The following is a 17,552-nucleotide window of genomic DNA, read 5'->3' on the forward strand; positions in this document are numbered from 1 at the left end:
TGATGCACTGGAAGCTTCATGTAGGGCAGCTATGACAGGGGCAGTGATGCGTAGACATGCTTGGTTAAAAGATCAACCTCTACCAGATCATGTAAAAGCAAAACTTCTGGATGCACCTTTGGAAAAGAACAAGCTTTTTGGTGCAAATGCTAAGGATGTGTTAAATACCATCGAAGAAAAAGCAAAATCAGTTCAAACTGTAAAGGATTTCCTCCAGGTTCAACCCCCCAGATTCAGTAGGAATTGGCCTTCAAAAAACTGGTCCTTTCCTAACCCAGAAAAGTTTCAAAGGGGTAAGAACAGACGTGGCCGAGGAAGATGCCAATACAGAGGCCCTTACAGGGGACGTCAATGGCAGCCAGGAAACCAAAGAGGTGACGCAGGGGTTTCTCCTGCCCAACAACCACAATCTCAATTACTTTCCTCTACTACCGCCTACCAGGGAACAACTAGAAGCTTCCTTGGGTGGGAAATTATCTCTGTTTGCAGAAAACTGGCACAGACTGACAAAGGACAAATGGATTTTGGACATTATAGACCGAGGGTACAGGTTTCATTTTCATACCTTACCAAGAAAACAAGGCATGCCAAATCTACCACAACATCAAAGGGCAGAGGCTATCAAGCAAATCACTCTGCTAACTCGAATGAAAGCAATAGAAAGAGTTCCACAACAAGAACAAGAACAGGGGTTTTACTCAAGACTGTTCCTTGTTCCAAGAAAAGAAACTCAATGGAGACCAATACTGGACTTGTCCGCATTAAACACCTTTCTCATAGTACCAAAGTTCAAAATGCTGACTCTACAGCAACTCCTTCCCATGCTGGGCAAGGAGTCGTGGCTGATTACTCTGGACCTCAAGGAGGCATACCTGCATGTCCCTGTCAGACACAGCTGCAGAAGATACCTCAGATTTCTTGCAGGACCAGAGCATTATCAATTCTCAGCATTGCCATTTGGCTTATCTACTGCACCCAGAGTGTTTACAAAATGCCTGGCTTCAGTAATTGCTCATTGCAGGCTCCAGGGTATACAAATTTACCCGTACCTGGACGACTGCCTCATACAAGCGGACGACAAATTGATGTTGACAAAAAATCTGGAATATGTCATACAATTACTTCAACCTCTGGGATACACAGTCAACTTCCAAAAGTCAAGACTGCAGCCATCCCAGCAAATAATCTTCTTAGGAGCCAAAGTAGACACAGCCTCTCAGATGGCTTACCTGACAGAAGACAAGCAAGAGAAGTTAACTCAATACTTCAAAGGTTTAGCAAAACTCACCCAGATGACTGCAAGGAGATTCCTACTGGCCCTGGGTTACATGGCATCCTGCATTCTACTGGTTCCATTAGCAAAACTACACATGAGAAAGCTTCAATGGTACCTAAAAAGCATTTGGTCTCAGCACAGCAACAACTTGGAGACAATCATACCACTCATTCCATGCTTACAAAAGGAATTCCTATGGTGGGCCTGGAAAACACAGGTATGTCATTCAAAAAACCACAGATAACACAGACCATGACTACAGACGCCTCAGACCTCGGATGGGGGGTGCACATGGAAGGCAGGTGTATACAAGGACAATGGTCTCCAAAGGAAACACATCTGCATATAAACCAAAAGGAAATGCTGGCAGTAATGCATGCTATCAAGGCTTTTCAAAACCAACTCCAGCAAGGTCACTTAATGATACGGACAGACAACACCACTGTGATGTGGTACATAAACAAGCAGGGGGGCACCCACTCTTACCCCCTTTGCAGACTGACAATGCAGCTTTGGGAGAAATCACTGAGTCTAAACATCCAGTTACAATCACAGTTTGTTCCAGGAAAAGACAATGTGTTGGCAGACAGCCTAAGCAGGAATTTCACAGATCCACATGAGTGGAGGTTACATCCGAAGGCTTTCAGACAACTCACTTCGACATGGGGCAAGCCAGAAGTGGACCTATTTGCCTCTTACCTCAATCATCTCCTACCAAAATTTTGCACAAGGACATACCATCCAAAGGCTTGGAAAATAGATGCTCTTTCACTCAACTGGAACTCCCTAGCAATCTATGCATTCCCACCTCTGCCACTGATGACTTCAGTATTACTAAAGATCAAAGCAGAGAAGCCCAAGGGAATCATAATAGCTCCGGATTGGCCAAGACAACACTGGTACCCACTACTACGGAGCATATGCTACACCAGGAGGTGGGCCCTTCCTCAGTGGCCTCTACTTTTGACTCAACACAATTTCGAAACACTGCATCCAAACCTTCAGACTCTGCAGCTAACAGCCTGGGAGATCCCATAAATAACTTCAACTTATCTCTCTCCAAGGAAGTTCAGCGGATACTAACAGAGGCTCGAAGACCGTCCACCAGAAAGGTCTACTTAGCAAAGTGGAAAAGATTCAGCAATTGTAATACCAGCAAGGGACATGATGCATCATTACTGAACATCCCACTTATCTTGGAATATTTGGCAGATATGTTACAGAGTGGCCTCTCATATTCTTCAATAAAGATACATGCATCTGCTATTTCAGCTAGATACAACACCGATCCTCCTGTTTTTTCTCACCCCTTACTAAGACAATTCCTCAGGGGAATCAAGAACATTAAGCCACCAAGAAAGGCCCCAGTGCCAGCCTGGGACCTCAATTTTGTCTTAGAAAAACTGACTCTACCTCCTTTTGAGCCAGCAGCTTCAGTTGACTTGCAATTTCTTTCATGGAAAACAGCCTCCCTGTTGGCAATTACCTCAGCAAGAAGGGTTTCGGAACTACAGGCCCTAATGGCAATACCACCCTTTATTATTTTCCACAGAGACAAGGTTTCATTAAGGACCAACCCTACCTTTATGCCAAAGGTGGTATCTAGGGTTTCTCTAAATCAAGCCATTCATCTGCCTACTTTCTTCCCCAATCCTGAGAATAAGGGGAAAGGCTTTTGCATACCTTGGACATTCATAGACAACTTCGATACTACCTGGACAGAACCAAGGCCAGTAGGAAGTCTGAACAGCTTTTTGTAGCTTACGCCCCTGCAGTCCAAGGAAAAGCAATTTCAAAACAGACTATTTCTAAATGGATTGGACATTGCATCAGATTCTGTTATTCCTTTCATGGAAAGACTGTTCCAGCCTATGTCAGACCACATTCCACCAGAGCTACAGCCACCTCTACAGCATTTTTAAGAGGGGTGCCTACAAAGGACATTCTAGAAGCTGCTACATGGAGCTCCGTGCATACATTCTCAAAACACTACAATCTCCCCCATATTCCAGATCCAGAGCAAGCTTTGCTTCGCAGTCCTGCAGGGTTTGATTGCCACACCATCTCTTTCCTAGAGCATACCTCCTCCCCAGCTAAGCTATGGTATTCTACCCACATGTTATGACTGCAGTTGCATTCTTGAAGGACATAGTACAGTTTTGTACCTACCATAAATGTAGATGTCCGATAGACATGCAACTGCAGTCGGGTTTTCCTCCCTCCATACCCTCTATGCTTAGGGTCCACTCCTATCCCCCTCACTCTTAGCTGGGGATATCTGTTATGGTGTATTTGTTTTATTGCTCATGTAATTGTTTGGAATCCTGTTTTTGTCTTCCAATTTGATTACAGCCTTCCTTGGAGGGCACCTGGCATCTGGGGCAAGAAACACTGAAGAAAATAGCGTCGGCTGATGCTTATATACTCCAGCCGCTCTGACGTCGGAGAGGAATGCGACATCAGCCGACGTCGGACCCAGACTTTGGAATCCGGCCGACCGAGGGCTGTCTGAGGCAGGACAACCCACATATTATGACTGCAGTTGCATGTCTATCGGACATCTACATTTATGGTAGGTACAAAACTGTACTTTCTTCCTAACTGACCAACATTTTTAAACAAATGAAATGAGGTTTCATTAAAAAAGGTTTGTGTGCACATGGTATGCCTGCATTATGTTTAATATTTTGTTTATATCAATTGTTTTGATTTATTTGAGAAACTAAAATTTGAAGGAAATGAATGTGTTTTTCTGTTGTATGTTTTCCGCATCAGAATTATGAGTTTTGCTTTCATTGCATGTTTCTTTTCTGCAGTATGGAATGTGGACTATTTGTAGCACATAGGGCACTGTTTCTTTTGCTTTTACATGCTGTCATACTGATATGTTGTAGAGAATTAAAAACTGTAAGTAAATGCTCTCTCATCGCTCACAGAATTCTGACTTATAACAGGGATAACATTAGTCAAAAATTATTACTAAATTGGTGAAATTTATCTTGCTTCAGACTGGTTTATATAAATAGAAAAGGTAATAGCTAAGAATATAATACTCTTCCTGAATTTAAACACTGGTCTGAATTTAAATTATATAATTTGAGGTTAGAGTAAAGTGCTATTAATGATGTTACTGCTTAAATTATCCACAGTATAACTTTCATTCAAAAAACCTAAGCAGTTAAGAGATCTGGGCATTTAAAAGGTACTCCGCTATTTTCCTTTCAAAATAAAGCTGCATGTATTGCAAAGAATTAAGATCAGGTCTCCCCTGAAAGTATGTCAGAATTTATCTGTCTAGTTTTACTTCATTCAACAGACGAGGTAAAGTTCTTGTCTTTACATCCTTTTCCCAAGCATATAACATCTTGGTTACGGTCTGATATCACATCACATCGTAATTCTCTATATTTTGTAAAACTGTTTGTGAAATATTGGGAGGTTACTTAAAGCCCTAAGTAACTACACAAGATAAATTATTTCTTTTAGACTAAGTCTCTATATTTTTTTTGTATTTGCATGTATAAGTGCAGTGACATGCATGAAGAGCTTTTATTTTATTTTATTTTATTTATACATTTCAGGTTGAGGCTTATTTTCTTGAGGGCTTGGGTGTATGGTCTGATTAAGTTACTTATTCAGTCATTCAGTAGGCAAATGGATAACCTGGAATTATAGGTGAAGCTCATTTGCAGCTCCTAGTGTTAAGCCTCTGTACATAATTTAACTTTTGTAGCTAGATTTGAGATTTTGTATCCCTTTGTTGCCAAACATAAGGTTATACACCATTAATTTATAGTGAGTCCATGTTTTTTAGTATTTATTTAAACCACAAAATATTTTAAGAGGTTGTACAAAGCTTTATGTGTTCTAAATCTGTATAAAGACTTGTGCAGTAAAATGTATGCATTTATTATTTTGTTCTGTCAGCATTCATTCATGGCTGTAGAGAGTCTGTGATGGTACTGTTCACGCACCGATTTTTAACAAAAGGATAAATAAAGCAATGAAATAAGTTTCAAGCTGGAATGTAGCCATTGTGCAAACCCTGTACTGGTCAGGGCAGATACTGACATTTCCAGAATCTATGGCTATTGAGTATTACCAACATTATACTGAGAGATAATTGCTTAAAAAGGATGACTTTATTGACCTTAATGTGTGATAGTAATCATTTTGTGCAGCTGTCAATGATAAGGTACACAGAAATTTATAGGACAGTCACCTTAACATGTTGCGCAATACACATTACAGAGATAGCTCATCTCTGTGACCTTCTACTACATAAATATGTAAATTACACTTCTGAAGCGCCATTTGGAGATAAACTCTTGGTGTTGCCCTTTGAAGACACTGGCATTTATTTATCTATAAGAATAAACAAGACACATTATAAGATTTACATTCAATGGACATATTTATATTCAGCGTGATGCCATGGCTATGGGCACTTCTTGTGCCCATAGCTACGCCAACATGTTCATGGCACTATGGGAGGAAGATACACTGTTTAAAATGGATTCATATCTCAGATGAGTCAAATTTTATCAACGTTTTGTCGATGACCTGTTTTTAGTTTGGGCAGGGACAGTTTTAGAACTGGAAAGATTCTTAGAGGATTAAATGGAATGTATGAATATTTGAAATTTACTATGAGTTATTCTCGAATTAGAATAGAATATTTAGATGTGTATGTGAGGTGGCGAAGGTGGATGAGTTTAAATACTTGGGGTCAATAGTTCAGAGTAATGGTGAGTGTGGAAGAGAGGTGAAGAAGAGAGTACAGACAGGATGGAGTGGGTGGAGAAGAGTGTCAGGAGTGATTTGTGACAGACGAGTACCTGTAAGAGTGAAAGGGAAGGTCTACAAGACGGTAGTGAGACCAGCTATGTTATATGGGTTGGAGACAGTGGCATCGACAAAAAGGCAGGAGTCAGAGCTTGATGTGGCAGAGCTGAAGATGTTAAGATTTGCACTGGGTGTGATGAGGGTGGACAGGATTAGGAATATATTAGAGGGTCAGCCCAAGTTGGAAGGTTTGGAGACAAAGCCAGAGAGGCACGATCACGTTGGTTTGGACATGTGCTGAGGAGGGATGCTGAGTATATTAGGAAAAAGATGCTAAGGATGAAACTACCAGGTAACAGGAAAAGAGGAAGGCCTAAGATAAGGTTTATGGTATGGTGAGAGAGGACATGCAGGTGGTTGGTTTGACAGAGCAAGATGCAGGGGACAGGAAGAAATGGAAACAGGTGATCTGCTGTGGTGACCCCTAACGGGAACAGATGAAAGAAGATGATGAGATGTGTATGTGGAAAGACTTGAGAATGGCCTCATAAATACTGGGGTCTATAGGAAACAATGTTATAAGAATATGCTATTGCATAGGAATGGCATGCATCCCCAGTATATTTTCAGAAATATCATAAGGGGACAGAGAGCCTCTAGATCAAATGCCACAGATGAAGGGTTCCATCAAGAGTTGATCAAATTAAAAGGGAGACTGACTGACAGGGGTTACAGTCCATTTGAAATAGAGAGGAATCTTGTAGAATTGGATAACCTGAGGCAGGATAGAGCTAGACCCTACTACTCACTCAATACTAATAATATGCATCATGTGGTGGGTACAGCTATGCCAACTAGTATTAGGGTACCAATGTTTTTACCACAGATACTAAATCCTTTATTGATATTATTAATAAGAATTGGCGGGTACTGACCACGGATGCCGATGTTAGGGAAGTGGTTGGTGAACACCCCATCTTCCTTTTTAAAAATAAATGTAACCTGAAAAGGTTACTGTGTCATTCTAAAGATAGTAACAGAGATGTAGGAGCGCCTGGTACACACCCCAGTGACAGATGTAATTTCTGTCATTATATAGACACCTCTGGGTCATTTATACATACAGATACAGGCCAATATTATAAATTTGAAATTAGTGCCAACTGTAAAACACCACATGTTGTGTATCTTGCTCACTGCACAGCTTGTGGATCATTTTACATTGTGAAAACAGATAGAGATTTTAGAGACAGAGTGAGGGAGCATATATATAACATCAGGATTAAACTACCTACAAATGCCTTATCCAAACATGTCATGATGTCAGGGGATAACCATAGGTTTACATTCATGGTGATAGACAAAGTAATACCTACTATACGTGAAGGTGATGTTAGAAATATGACTGAAAGTCTTCTTCTTCTTTCAGCTGCTCCCATTAGGGGTCACCACAGCGGATCAACTGTTTCCATTTCTTCCTGTTCTCTGCATCTTGCTGTGTCACACCAACCACCTGCATGTCCTCTTTCACCACATCCATAAACCATATCTTAGGCCTTCCTCTTTTCCTGTTCCCTGGCAGCTTCATCCTTAGCATCTTTTTCCCAATATACTCTGCATCCCGCCTCAGCACATGTCCAAACCAATGCAATCTCACATCTATGGCTTTGTCTCCAAAACTTCCAACCTGGGCTGACCCTCTAATATACTTATTCCTAATCCTGTCCTTCCTCGTCACACCCCAGTGCAAATCTTAACATCTTCAACTCTGCCACGTCAAGCTCTGACTCCTGCCTTTTTGTCATGCTACTGTCTCCAACCCATATAACATAGCTGGTCTCACTACCCTCTTGTAGACCTTCCCTTTCACTCTTACTGATACACGTCTGTCACAAATCACTCCTGACACTCTTCTCCACCCACTCCATCCTGGCTGTACTCTCTTCTTCACCTCTCTTCCACACTCACCATTACTCCGAACTGTTGATCCCAAGTATTTAAACTCCTCCATCTTCGCCACCTCTACTCCCTGCATCCTCACTATTCCTCTCTTCTCCCTCTCATTCACACACACATATTCTGTCTTAGTCCTGCTGACCTTCATTCCTCTTTTCTCTAGAGCATATCTCCACCTCTCCAGGGTCTCCTCCACCTGTTTCCTACTCTCACTACAGATCACAATGTCATCTGCAAACATCATAGTCCACGGGGACTCCTGTCTGATCTCTTCTGTCAACCTGTCCATCACCATTGCAAATAAGAAAGGGCTGGCTCAGTGCTGATCCTTGATGTAATCCCACCTCCACCTTAAACAAATCCGTCACTCCCACCGCAGACCTCACCACTGTCTCACTACCCTTATACATATCCTGTACCACTCTTACATACTTCTCTGACACTCCTGACTTCTTCATACAATACCACAACTCCTCTCTAGGCACCCTTTCATATGCTTTTTCTAAGTCCACAAAGACACAATGCAACTCCTTCTGACCTTCTCTGTACTTCTCCATCAACACTCTCAGAGCGAACATCGCATCTGTAGTGCTCTTTCCTGGCATGAAACCATACTGCTGATCACTAATCATCACCTCTCTTCTTAACCTAGCTTCCATTACTCTTTCCCATAACTTCATGCTGTGACTGATCAATTTAATCCCTCTGTAGTCTCTGCACATCACCCTTATTCTTAAAAATTGGTACCAAAACACTTTTTCTCCATTCCTCAGGCATCCTCTCACTTTCCAAGATTTCATTAAACAATCTAGTTAAAAACTCCACTGCCATTTCACCTAAACACCTCCTTGCTTCCACATGTATGTCATCTGGACCAACAGCCTTTCCATTCTTCATCCTCTTCATAGCTATCCTTACTTCCTCCTTGCTAATCCACTGCACTTCATGATTCACTATCCGCACATCATCCAACCTTCTCTGAAAGTAAAAAGGTAAAATGGATTATAAGACTTAGGGCAGACAGAGGGAAGGGCCTAAATGAGAGAGCATCCATTAAGCCCACATTAAAATCAAAGAAACTATCAGTTAGGCAATAAGTGTTTTATATTTTATACATGATAATATGTTGTCAAATATACACAAATAAGGAAACTACTAGTTTACATAAAAGTTTTATGCTTGTCTATTATACTTTTTATATGACAAGATGCTGCTAAATTTGAGTTTATATTTATATTGTGATCCTGTTGCGTTTATATACTTTTGTAGATCCCTATGGCTCTTTATGTAAGGGAAATGGTGGGTTTTACTTTAAATCAATGCAATTAAACTGTATGCATTTGATTGGTTGATGAATAATATTTAAATGGATCATGTGTTGAAGGCTATTTTGGTCTGAAGAAGCTCTTATGTGAAAGCACTTACCTCCTTCATTAAAGGTTTTATTGTATTTTATGTTATATGGTGAGACTTTTATGTGAACTATCTGGTTCGTTTATTGCCATACGTTTTTTCTTCACTGGTACATTATAAGATGATTTCCTGTGTACATGTGCATAAGACTGAGAGCACGGGGTATAAGTGGGATATCATCAGTGTACGTTTAGTTAATGTGCTATTACATTATTGTAACATGTTTGTCAGATGAAAGGAAAGGCCTTTAATGATGTACACTTTTTTTGTTTATTCTTCTCTACTGATGATATTCTTTCTCTTCTCACAGCATATCAGCCATTCGGAATAAAAGAGGTGTCCTTTGTCATAATGTTAAGTTTGCTGCCACCACTGGTCATCACAACTGCTGTGATCATTGGGTTCTATTACTACCGTATCCAGCAGAGGAAGAAAATGAATGAGTGGCATAAGGAGAAACCCAAAAAACATAACGTGGACTGTAGCAGTCACTGTTCAATTATAACTGATGATGAGCATTCTGATATCAGTTCTACCTTCGCTAACAACATCAATCACAACACTGAACTGCTGCCAATTGAACTGGATACCCTTGTTGGCAAGGGCAGGTTTGCTGAGGTCTACAAAGCAAAACTGAAACAAAGCACATCTGAACAGTATGAAACAGTAGCTGTCAAAATCTTCCCGTACGAAGAATACGCCTCCTGGAAGAATGAAAAGGAGACATTCTCAGATGTAAACCTTAAACATGAAAACATTCTTCAGTTTCTTACTGCAGAGGAGAGGAAGACAGATCTTGGAAAGCAGTACTGGCTAATCACGGCCTTCCATCCCAGAGGAAATTTACAGGAATACCTAACACGACACATAATTAGTTGGGAGGATCTCTGCTCCCTGGGTTGCTCTCTAGCTAGAGGACTAGCCCATCTTCATAGTGACCGTACTCTCTGTGGACGACCTAAAATCGCTATAGTGCACAGAGATCTAAAAAGTTCAAATATCCTTGTAAAGAATGACTTAACTTGTTGTTTATGTGACTTTGGATTATCTCTCAGACTGGATCCCTCCCTTACAGTTGATGAATTAGCCAACAGTGGGCAGGTGAGCTCTTAGTTATGAATTCATGTGAGCTATGCCATTCTGCATCATTCCTCATCAAACTTCATTAAACATGTGGCCCCTTTAAATGATGCAAAAATATGTGGTTCTGCTAGTGTATTTATTATTGGCATTATGTTTTGTTCTTTAATGTTTTGCTACTGTGGTCATAAAGCACACTGTGAAATCAGAAAAGCATGAATAATTTTGATTAACACAAACACCTTCATTTAGTATCATTATTGTTATAGCAGTAATAATAAAACATGTTTTATTCCACCATGTTAGATGAAAGTGGTAAAGGTAAGTTTAAAGCTAGGTTCCTAAAGTTCTCTGTGTAATATTTTACCTTGGTTTGTTTACATACACTTAGATTCTTCCCATGAAAATTATACCTATAACTAATGATGTGTTACACGTGTCTATAGTACATTGTCGAAAGGGCTGTTCATCGAATGCCCTTTCTTCGACATGTAAACACCGAAATATCAAAACTTCGAACAGCCACAAAAGCAATTTTTTTCCCAGGGAAAAAAATCGCTTGGCCAGCAACAAATAAACGGTCAGACCCTATGAAGTGGGAAGGCTTCACCCCCCCATCCCCCCAATGTGGGGGACTGTGCCCCCCACATCCTCTCTTACTAAATATACCAACTCCAAGATCAAACTACAGTGGAGGAAAGGGCAAATTCATGACAACGGCCAAGTGATTTTTTTTCCCTGCGAAAAAATGTGCTTATTTGGCCATTCAAAGTTTTGGTAGTTTTGAATTTATTTGTCAATGAAAGGGCGTTCGATGAACAGCCCTTTTGACAATGTAAATGGAACCTGTGTTACACTACAATGTTTTATGAAAATGAGGTTCTTTGTTTGTTAAAAATGCACATTATACAAAGTTTACTAAATAAAACAGTGTCATTCAGATCATCATTTCACTTTGGGAGTGTAAACTACTCTGTTATATATTAAAAAAGGGGCATTACCCGTTTAAAAAAAAACACTTTAAAAGTATGACCAATACAAATTTTTCAGTTAGGATGAACCAGACAATTTTTCTTGCAGTAGGAGTTTGTATAATGCATTTCTTATTTTTCTGTGTAAATCACTGTAGTTTTCAGTATGTTTGAGGGCCTCTGCAACCTGCCATGGAAGATATAGGTATGACCTTTGTCTGCAATAGGGACCACACTCACCATTGCTGTCCTGCTGTGCTTTTCTGTCACTTTCAGTGCCTGGAACTCTGTTCCTTTGTTAACACAGTAAAGTGCCCACATTCAGCATTGAAAGAATGAACCATGAATCCCCTTCAACAATTCATAGTCATAGTCTCTCATGTACCCCTTTTACCTTGTTTTAATAAGACAATGTGTGGTGTCACCTGACCTGCATGACCCTTTCCATTAAGTCATTAAATGTCATTTCAGCAAACACAGAATCAATGCTATTCATTGCCTTCCTCAATGCTTACTGTCAGGGCATTTGAGGCTGGGAGGTAATTAGTCTTTCTAGGAACAGCCAGTACAAGGCAGAAGATAAGAGTATAAGAATCTACCATTCTGGTCTCAAACCTGCATCCCCCTTGAGGTTTGTTTGGCCTTTGGTGTTCTTTTTCCCCTCACTGGTTGTTTCATTTTGTGTGAGATGTAATCCTCTGTCTCTGTGTTTCAGTATCTTTGACTGAAGGCAAGACTTCTCCATAGTCACCATTCCTGAGAAGAAACCCTTGGAAACAGTAGACAACTCAATGTATCATATATCCTGTGCAGGTCTTCACTGCTATACGTCAATAGTGGTGTCAATAACTAGTTACTTGGATTTCTCCCATAACTTGGTCCCTGTCAAGCATTGTTATTGTACCTTTTTATTTTTTTGCATTAGTATTTTTTTTCCTTTAATATTAGCCCCCCCAACACAACTCCACAGTAGTTTTCTGTGCCTTAACCCTTTAACTGCAGTCTGATTCAACAAGGCAGTGTGCTTACACCCCAGGTTCTGGGCTTACACTTAAGGCTGTACATTTACACTTAAGGATGTGTGCTTACACTTAAGGCTGTGTGCTTACACTTAAGGCTGTGTGTTTACACTTAAAGCTGTGTGCTTACACTTAAGGCTGTGCACTTACAATTAAGGTTTTGTGCTTACACTCAAGGCTGTGTGCTTACACTTAAGATTGTGTGCTCACACTTAAGGTTGCATGCTTACACTTAAGACTGTGTGTTTACACTTAAGGTTGTGTGCTTACACTCAAGGTTCTGTGCTTACACTTAAGGCTGTGCCCTTACACTTAAGGCTGTGTGCTTACTTACACATAAGGTTCTGTTCTTACACTTAAGGTCATGTGCTTAAACTTAATGCTGTGTGTTTACACTTAAGGCTGTGTGCTTACAATTAAGGTTGTGTGTTTACACTTAAGGCTGTGTGCTTACACTTAAGGCTGTGTGCTTACACTTAAGGATGTGTGCTTACACTTAAGGTTGTGTGTTTACACTTAAAGCTGTGTGCTTATACTTAAGGCTGTGCACTTACAATTAAGGTTGTGTGCTTACACTCAAGGCTGTGTGCTTACACTTAAGATTGTGTGCTCACACTTAAGGTTGCACGCTTACACTTAAGACTGTGTGTTTACACTTAAGGTTGTGTGCTTACACTCAAGGTTCTGTGCTTACACTTAAGGCTGTGTGCTTAAAATTCTCTGGCACCTCCCTTCTATTTTCTGCCATCCCTCAAATTTCATTCATTTAAACCCATATAGCAAACCAGTATATTAGCAAGTAAATGCAAATACATTTTAATTAACATCAATTTTTAATTATTTTTATGTTATAATATATATATATATATATATAAAATATATATATTATATATATATCTGTACATGTACATATATATATATATATATATATATATATATATATATATATATATGTACATTTATATATATATATATATATATATATATATATATATATATGTGTGTGTGTGTGTGTGTCTGTGTTACTGCTTATTTTGCTTATTTCATTTTAGCCTCTTAATTTTGTCTTACTAACCCAGCTGTCTAGTTTGATTGTGATTTGTTTATATGTTATAATTATTTTGTACAGTGCTTAGGCTTAACCACCTTAGTAAATTAAAGGGTAAAGATAATGTCAGAGCATACCATAGAGATAGTCAGATGAAGCCAGTGATTGCTAGAAGAGATCTTATATCTGGAAGGCCCCCCACATATGTCTGTTGTGATACAAAGGAGAAAGTGAATTCCAAGTATTGCTTTAGGAATGATAAAAGAGCACTAGTAAAATATTTTTATGCATGGCATGTAGCTCCAGATGTTTGGGTCACGCATACAGAATGTCTTCACAAAAGACTGCATGCTTTTGGCTGTACAATGAAAGGAATTTTGTGGAAAAAGTAACACAAGGCCTAGTGTTTCTCCTAAATGGGGATGTGTTCCAAGTTTTACAACAATTTAACAGTAGGTAAGAGATTTACTGTACATAATAAGATACAGAGATACAATTCTACAGGCTATATGAGTGCAAACCTATAGCTTTTATACATGAGCATTCAGATTTCATCAGTGTTAGTTGAAGAGACAGTATCATTTAAACGGAAAGCAAAATGAATGTATTTCAGTAGAATGACTTTGATAAAGTCTCATGTCCATAGGATTATATGTCAAGTCTACAGACTTCTCGCCTCCAAGAAGCTCTATTACCACACCATCATTTTGCCCTTTACTTTTTCCCATAGATATGTTTTATAGGAAATGACCTTCCATATTCTGAAATCTGATTGTCAAACCTCACAAGTAACAGGCCATTAATTCTGCATGAAGTTCATTAGTAAACAAGAGTGGTCAATACAGACACCTTACAGACTAGAATCACACCACTGAGAACCTTCTTACTAACCTCCTTATCAAAGTCCCTGTCAGTGCCATAGTTTGCTTGCTCGTTTGGCAGCTGTCTAATAGCAGTGTTGCTTTACAAGGTGTACTTTCTTCCACACACAAACATAGCAGCTCACAGATACCTGAATAATTTCTTCCCCTAGATGTTTGAGGTTGCAAGTTTTTTTGTTTGATCAAATAAGAGTCCAAGAGCTGTTTGCTAACTGTATTGTACTTTTTTATGTTATTCCTTAGGTGGGCACAGCCCGATACATGGCTCCAGAAGTGCTCGAGTCCAGAATTAATTTAGAAAATATAGAGTCATTTAAACAGACAGATGTATACTCTATGGCTTTGGTCCTGTGGGAATTGAGCTCTCGCTGCAGCGCTGCTGGAGGTAGGAATATGTTTTCTTGGAAAATAGTGATAGCCATAACGTTGTGGTTTTATGTGCAAACAGTGTTGATGCTGGCCCATCCACGTGTTTCATCTGTTCCTATGTAGCTAGCCCTCCCTTTCCACACTTATTAGGCATATTTCATTTGAAATAAAAAGCTTTTACACTTTAATGGAAATGGTGATGGTTAGTTAAAGGATGAGTTAAAAAAAGAGTGGAAGAAGGAAGTATTTAGAGATAAGGAAGAAAAATAACGTGAATTTTTGATGGTCATAAAGGAAGGAGAAGATATAGCTTTATTAAAGGAGAGACTGCAGGCCTAGATGATGACAATAAGTAATTGATTCATATTGTCTGACATCTCTGAATACTTTCTGTTCGTCCAGTGCATTCAGGAAGGTGCACAATGATTACTGATACAACGGAAAACACTGAGGGAGTTAAAACAACAGGCTCCTTTCTTCTGATTAGTCAAAAACTCATGCAAATTGTTCTGCCATCCCTTTTTGATTACTGTTTACCAGAATGTAGAATGTGGTATCAGAGTAGTCACGTTTAATTGTTTACAGAATTTTCTGTTGCCAAAATCTCCTTTGGTGACATTAGAACATTAGAAAACAACAAGACCCTGCAAAATCTGATAAACATTTTTTTAACACTGCTTTGTTTCTGTGGCATTCTGCCCTAAATGTACCTAACTTTGGTAGAAAACAAAGTTGTCAGATAGAGCTTCCATGAAGTTTTCCATGCACATCTGCTTAATGAGTCTCCGTCTGTTTCCTACTTGACTGATATCATCTAGATAGGATTTCTAAGCATATATTTTACATAGAACTAACAACAAATTTCCCTGGTACTACTCTGAGTTCTAATGTAAAATGATAGTAAATCAAAATGTGTTTGAAGTGGATATTAATTTGGCGATTGGCACTAAATGTCATTATTCGGGGTTACAAAAATGAGAGATATGATGATGACATCATAAACCTTAAAAAATAGAAACAGGATGTGCGGTGAATGTAAGTGTAGTGGTTTAAATAGGAAATGATGTACAGCGTAATTGCAAAGAACTAAAGAAAATGTATGTTTTAAATGCAGTAGTTGCTATGTAGAACTGGCTATTAGAAGTAACAGTGGCTACAAAAACATAATTTTATACATCTGTAAACAAATAAGAGGCTTTTACAAAGGAATGTATTAAGTTAGACAGAAGAATGAAGTTTATGGTAATAACATTACCCTGACAGAAAGAAGTACAATAGAGTACACCATGAGGTAAGCAAAGATTTATAAACCAGTACACTTTGACAGTTGTTTCTAGGTAAGTGTGTGTGTGTGTGTGTGTGTGTGTGTGTGTGTGTGTGTGTGTGTGTGTGTGTGTGTGTGTGTGTGTGTGTGTCTATGTGTGTGTGGGTTTCTGTAGAGATGGGAGGTCGGGGGTTGTAGCATTTATATTTATTGCTCCAAACAGGATAGCTACCCACATCAGCAGAAAAGATTTGTAGTCAGCAGTTTCCTTTTCCTAATTGTTAATGCTGGCTGTTTCCTGAAGTTTCCGGCAGTGGCTAAGAGCATCACTTCCTGTTGTTGAATACTCCGCATATAATAAAGGCAACGGGTGTAACTGTTCTCACCGGACACTGACCTAAAGAAACATAAACAGAACATAAAGTGAAAATGCTGAATTTTACTATCAAATCCTTTCATATGTTTTCTTTTGATGTACCATAATTCAGGTTTATGTAGCTCAGATGAGGGGTATTTTTGCTTACTGAAATTGTTTCTTAAACTTTGGATATTGACTTGCGTAGTATTATCTTTATATTACATCTATATTTATTTTACACTGTATGTGCAGAAGCAGCTTGTAAAACACCACAACAGCACGTCTGATGATTGATAATGACATAAAATAAAATATGGTTGATACTATAATATTGTAGAAGTCTATATATACTGCCATACTAGAACATGATACTTTTGAATTACTTACTTTAGAACTCTTTGATCAAGGCTTAAAGTTACAGATAATCACTTTCATTATTTTATCACATGCCTAACTTCAGCTGTTTTTTAAGACTTTGTAAGGTTTGTACTGCTGGTGTACAGATAGATCCAAAAGTCTACCTGTGCGATATGTAGTACTTATGCCTCTGACTTACGTGGATGTGCACAAATCAATCTACTTCTTGCTTAAGTCACACTGAGCAAAAATAACTTTGTTTTAGTTCAAGTGCCAGTATTTCATATATGTATTAGCAGAGCCATTGATAAGCACAGAGAAGAAAGGAGTAAAAACAGTGATTAGCTTTCACATACTGTACAAGTAAGTAATTGTTGAGGACAATGGTGGAAGTGGCAGTATTAATGCATACAATGGAGAACACTGGGCTAGTTTTGAGATAAAGATGTCTAACTGTAATTTTACTTCTGCCTGGTCCTGGCATTACCATAGTGTAATGGAACCAAAGAAATTGGCAGGGTCTTTATTTTTAGATTCAGCATGGCCAACACATGAGGCACTGTACATGTATGCGTTTGTGTGTGTGTGTGTGTGTGTGTGTGTGTGTGTGTGTGTGTGTGTGTGTGTGTGTGTGTGTGCATGTGTGCGTGTGTGTGTGTGTGTTTGTGTATCTGTCTGTGTGTTTTAATCCAAAAACAACATGTTTAAGGGTGCAAAATTGATTTTATAAAGTTTACCGATAGAAAATAAATAACTTAAAGCCATAAATATTGAG

General features: G+C 39.0%; 2 protein-coding genes across 5 annotated transcripts in view; one reads left to right on the plus strand and one right to left on the minus strand.

Annotated features, from left to right (window-relative positions):
• The window catches only part of TGFBR2 (transforming growth factor beta receptor 2), a 470,063-nt gene that overhangs the window by 358,722 nt on the left and 93,789 nt on the right, over positions 1-17,552 (plus strand). For all 4 annotated transcript variants that reach the window (XM_044066662.1, XM_044066660.1, XM_044066661.1 and 1 more), the window contains 2 exons: positions 9,741-10,531; positions 14,673-14,814. In XM_044066662.1, the coding sequence (XP_043922597.1) occupies positions 9,741-10,531; positions 14,673-14,814 (933 nt within the window). The remainder of the gene's footprint in view (positions 1-9,740; positions 10,532-14,672; positions 14,815-17,552) is intronic.
• The window catches only part of GADL1 (glutamate decarboxylase like 1), a 1,864,133-nt gene continuing 1,862,793 nt past the window's right edge, over positions 16,213-17,552 (minus strand). The window contains exon 16 of the mRNA XM_044066666.1: positions 16,213-16,459. Coding sequence (XP_043922601.1) covers positions 16,445-16,459 — 15 coding nt within the window. The 3' untranslated portion in view covers positions 16,213-16,444. The remainder of the gene's footprint in view (positions 16,460-17,552) is intronic.

This window comes from Protopterus annectens, chromosome 3.part1 (assembly GCF_019279795.1).
Source record: "Protopterus annectens isolate FY-2018-M chromosome 3.part1, PAN1.0, whole genome shotgun sequence".
In the NCBI taxonomy this organism is placed as follows: Eukaryota; Metazoa; Chordata; order Ceratodontiformes; family Protopteridae; genus Protopterus; species Protopterus annectens.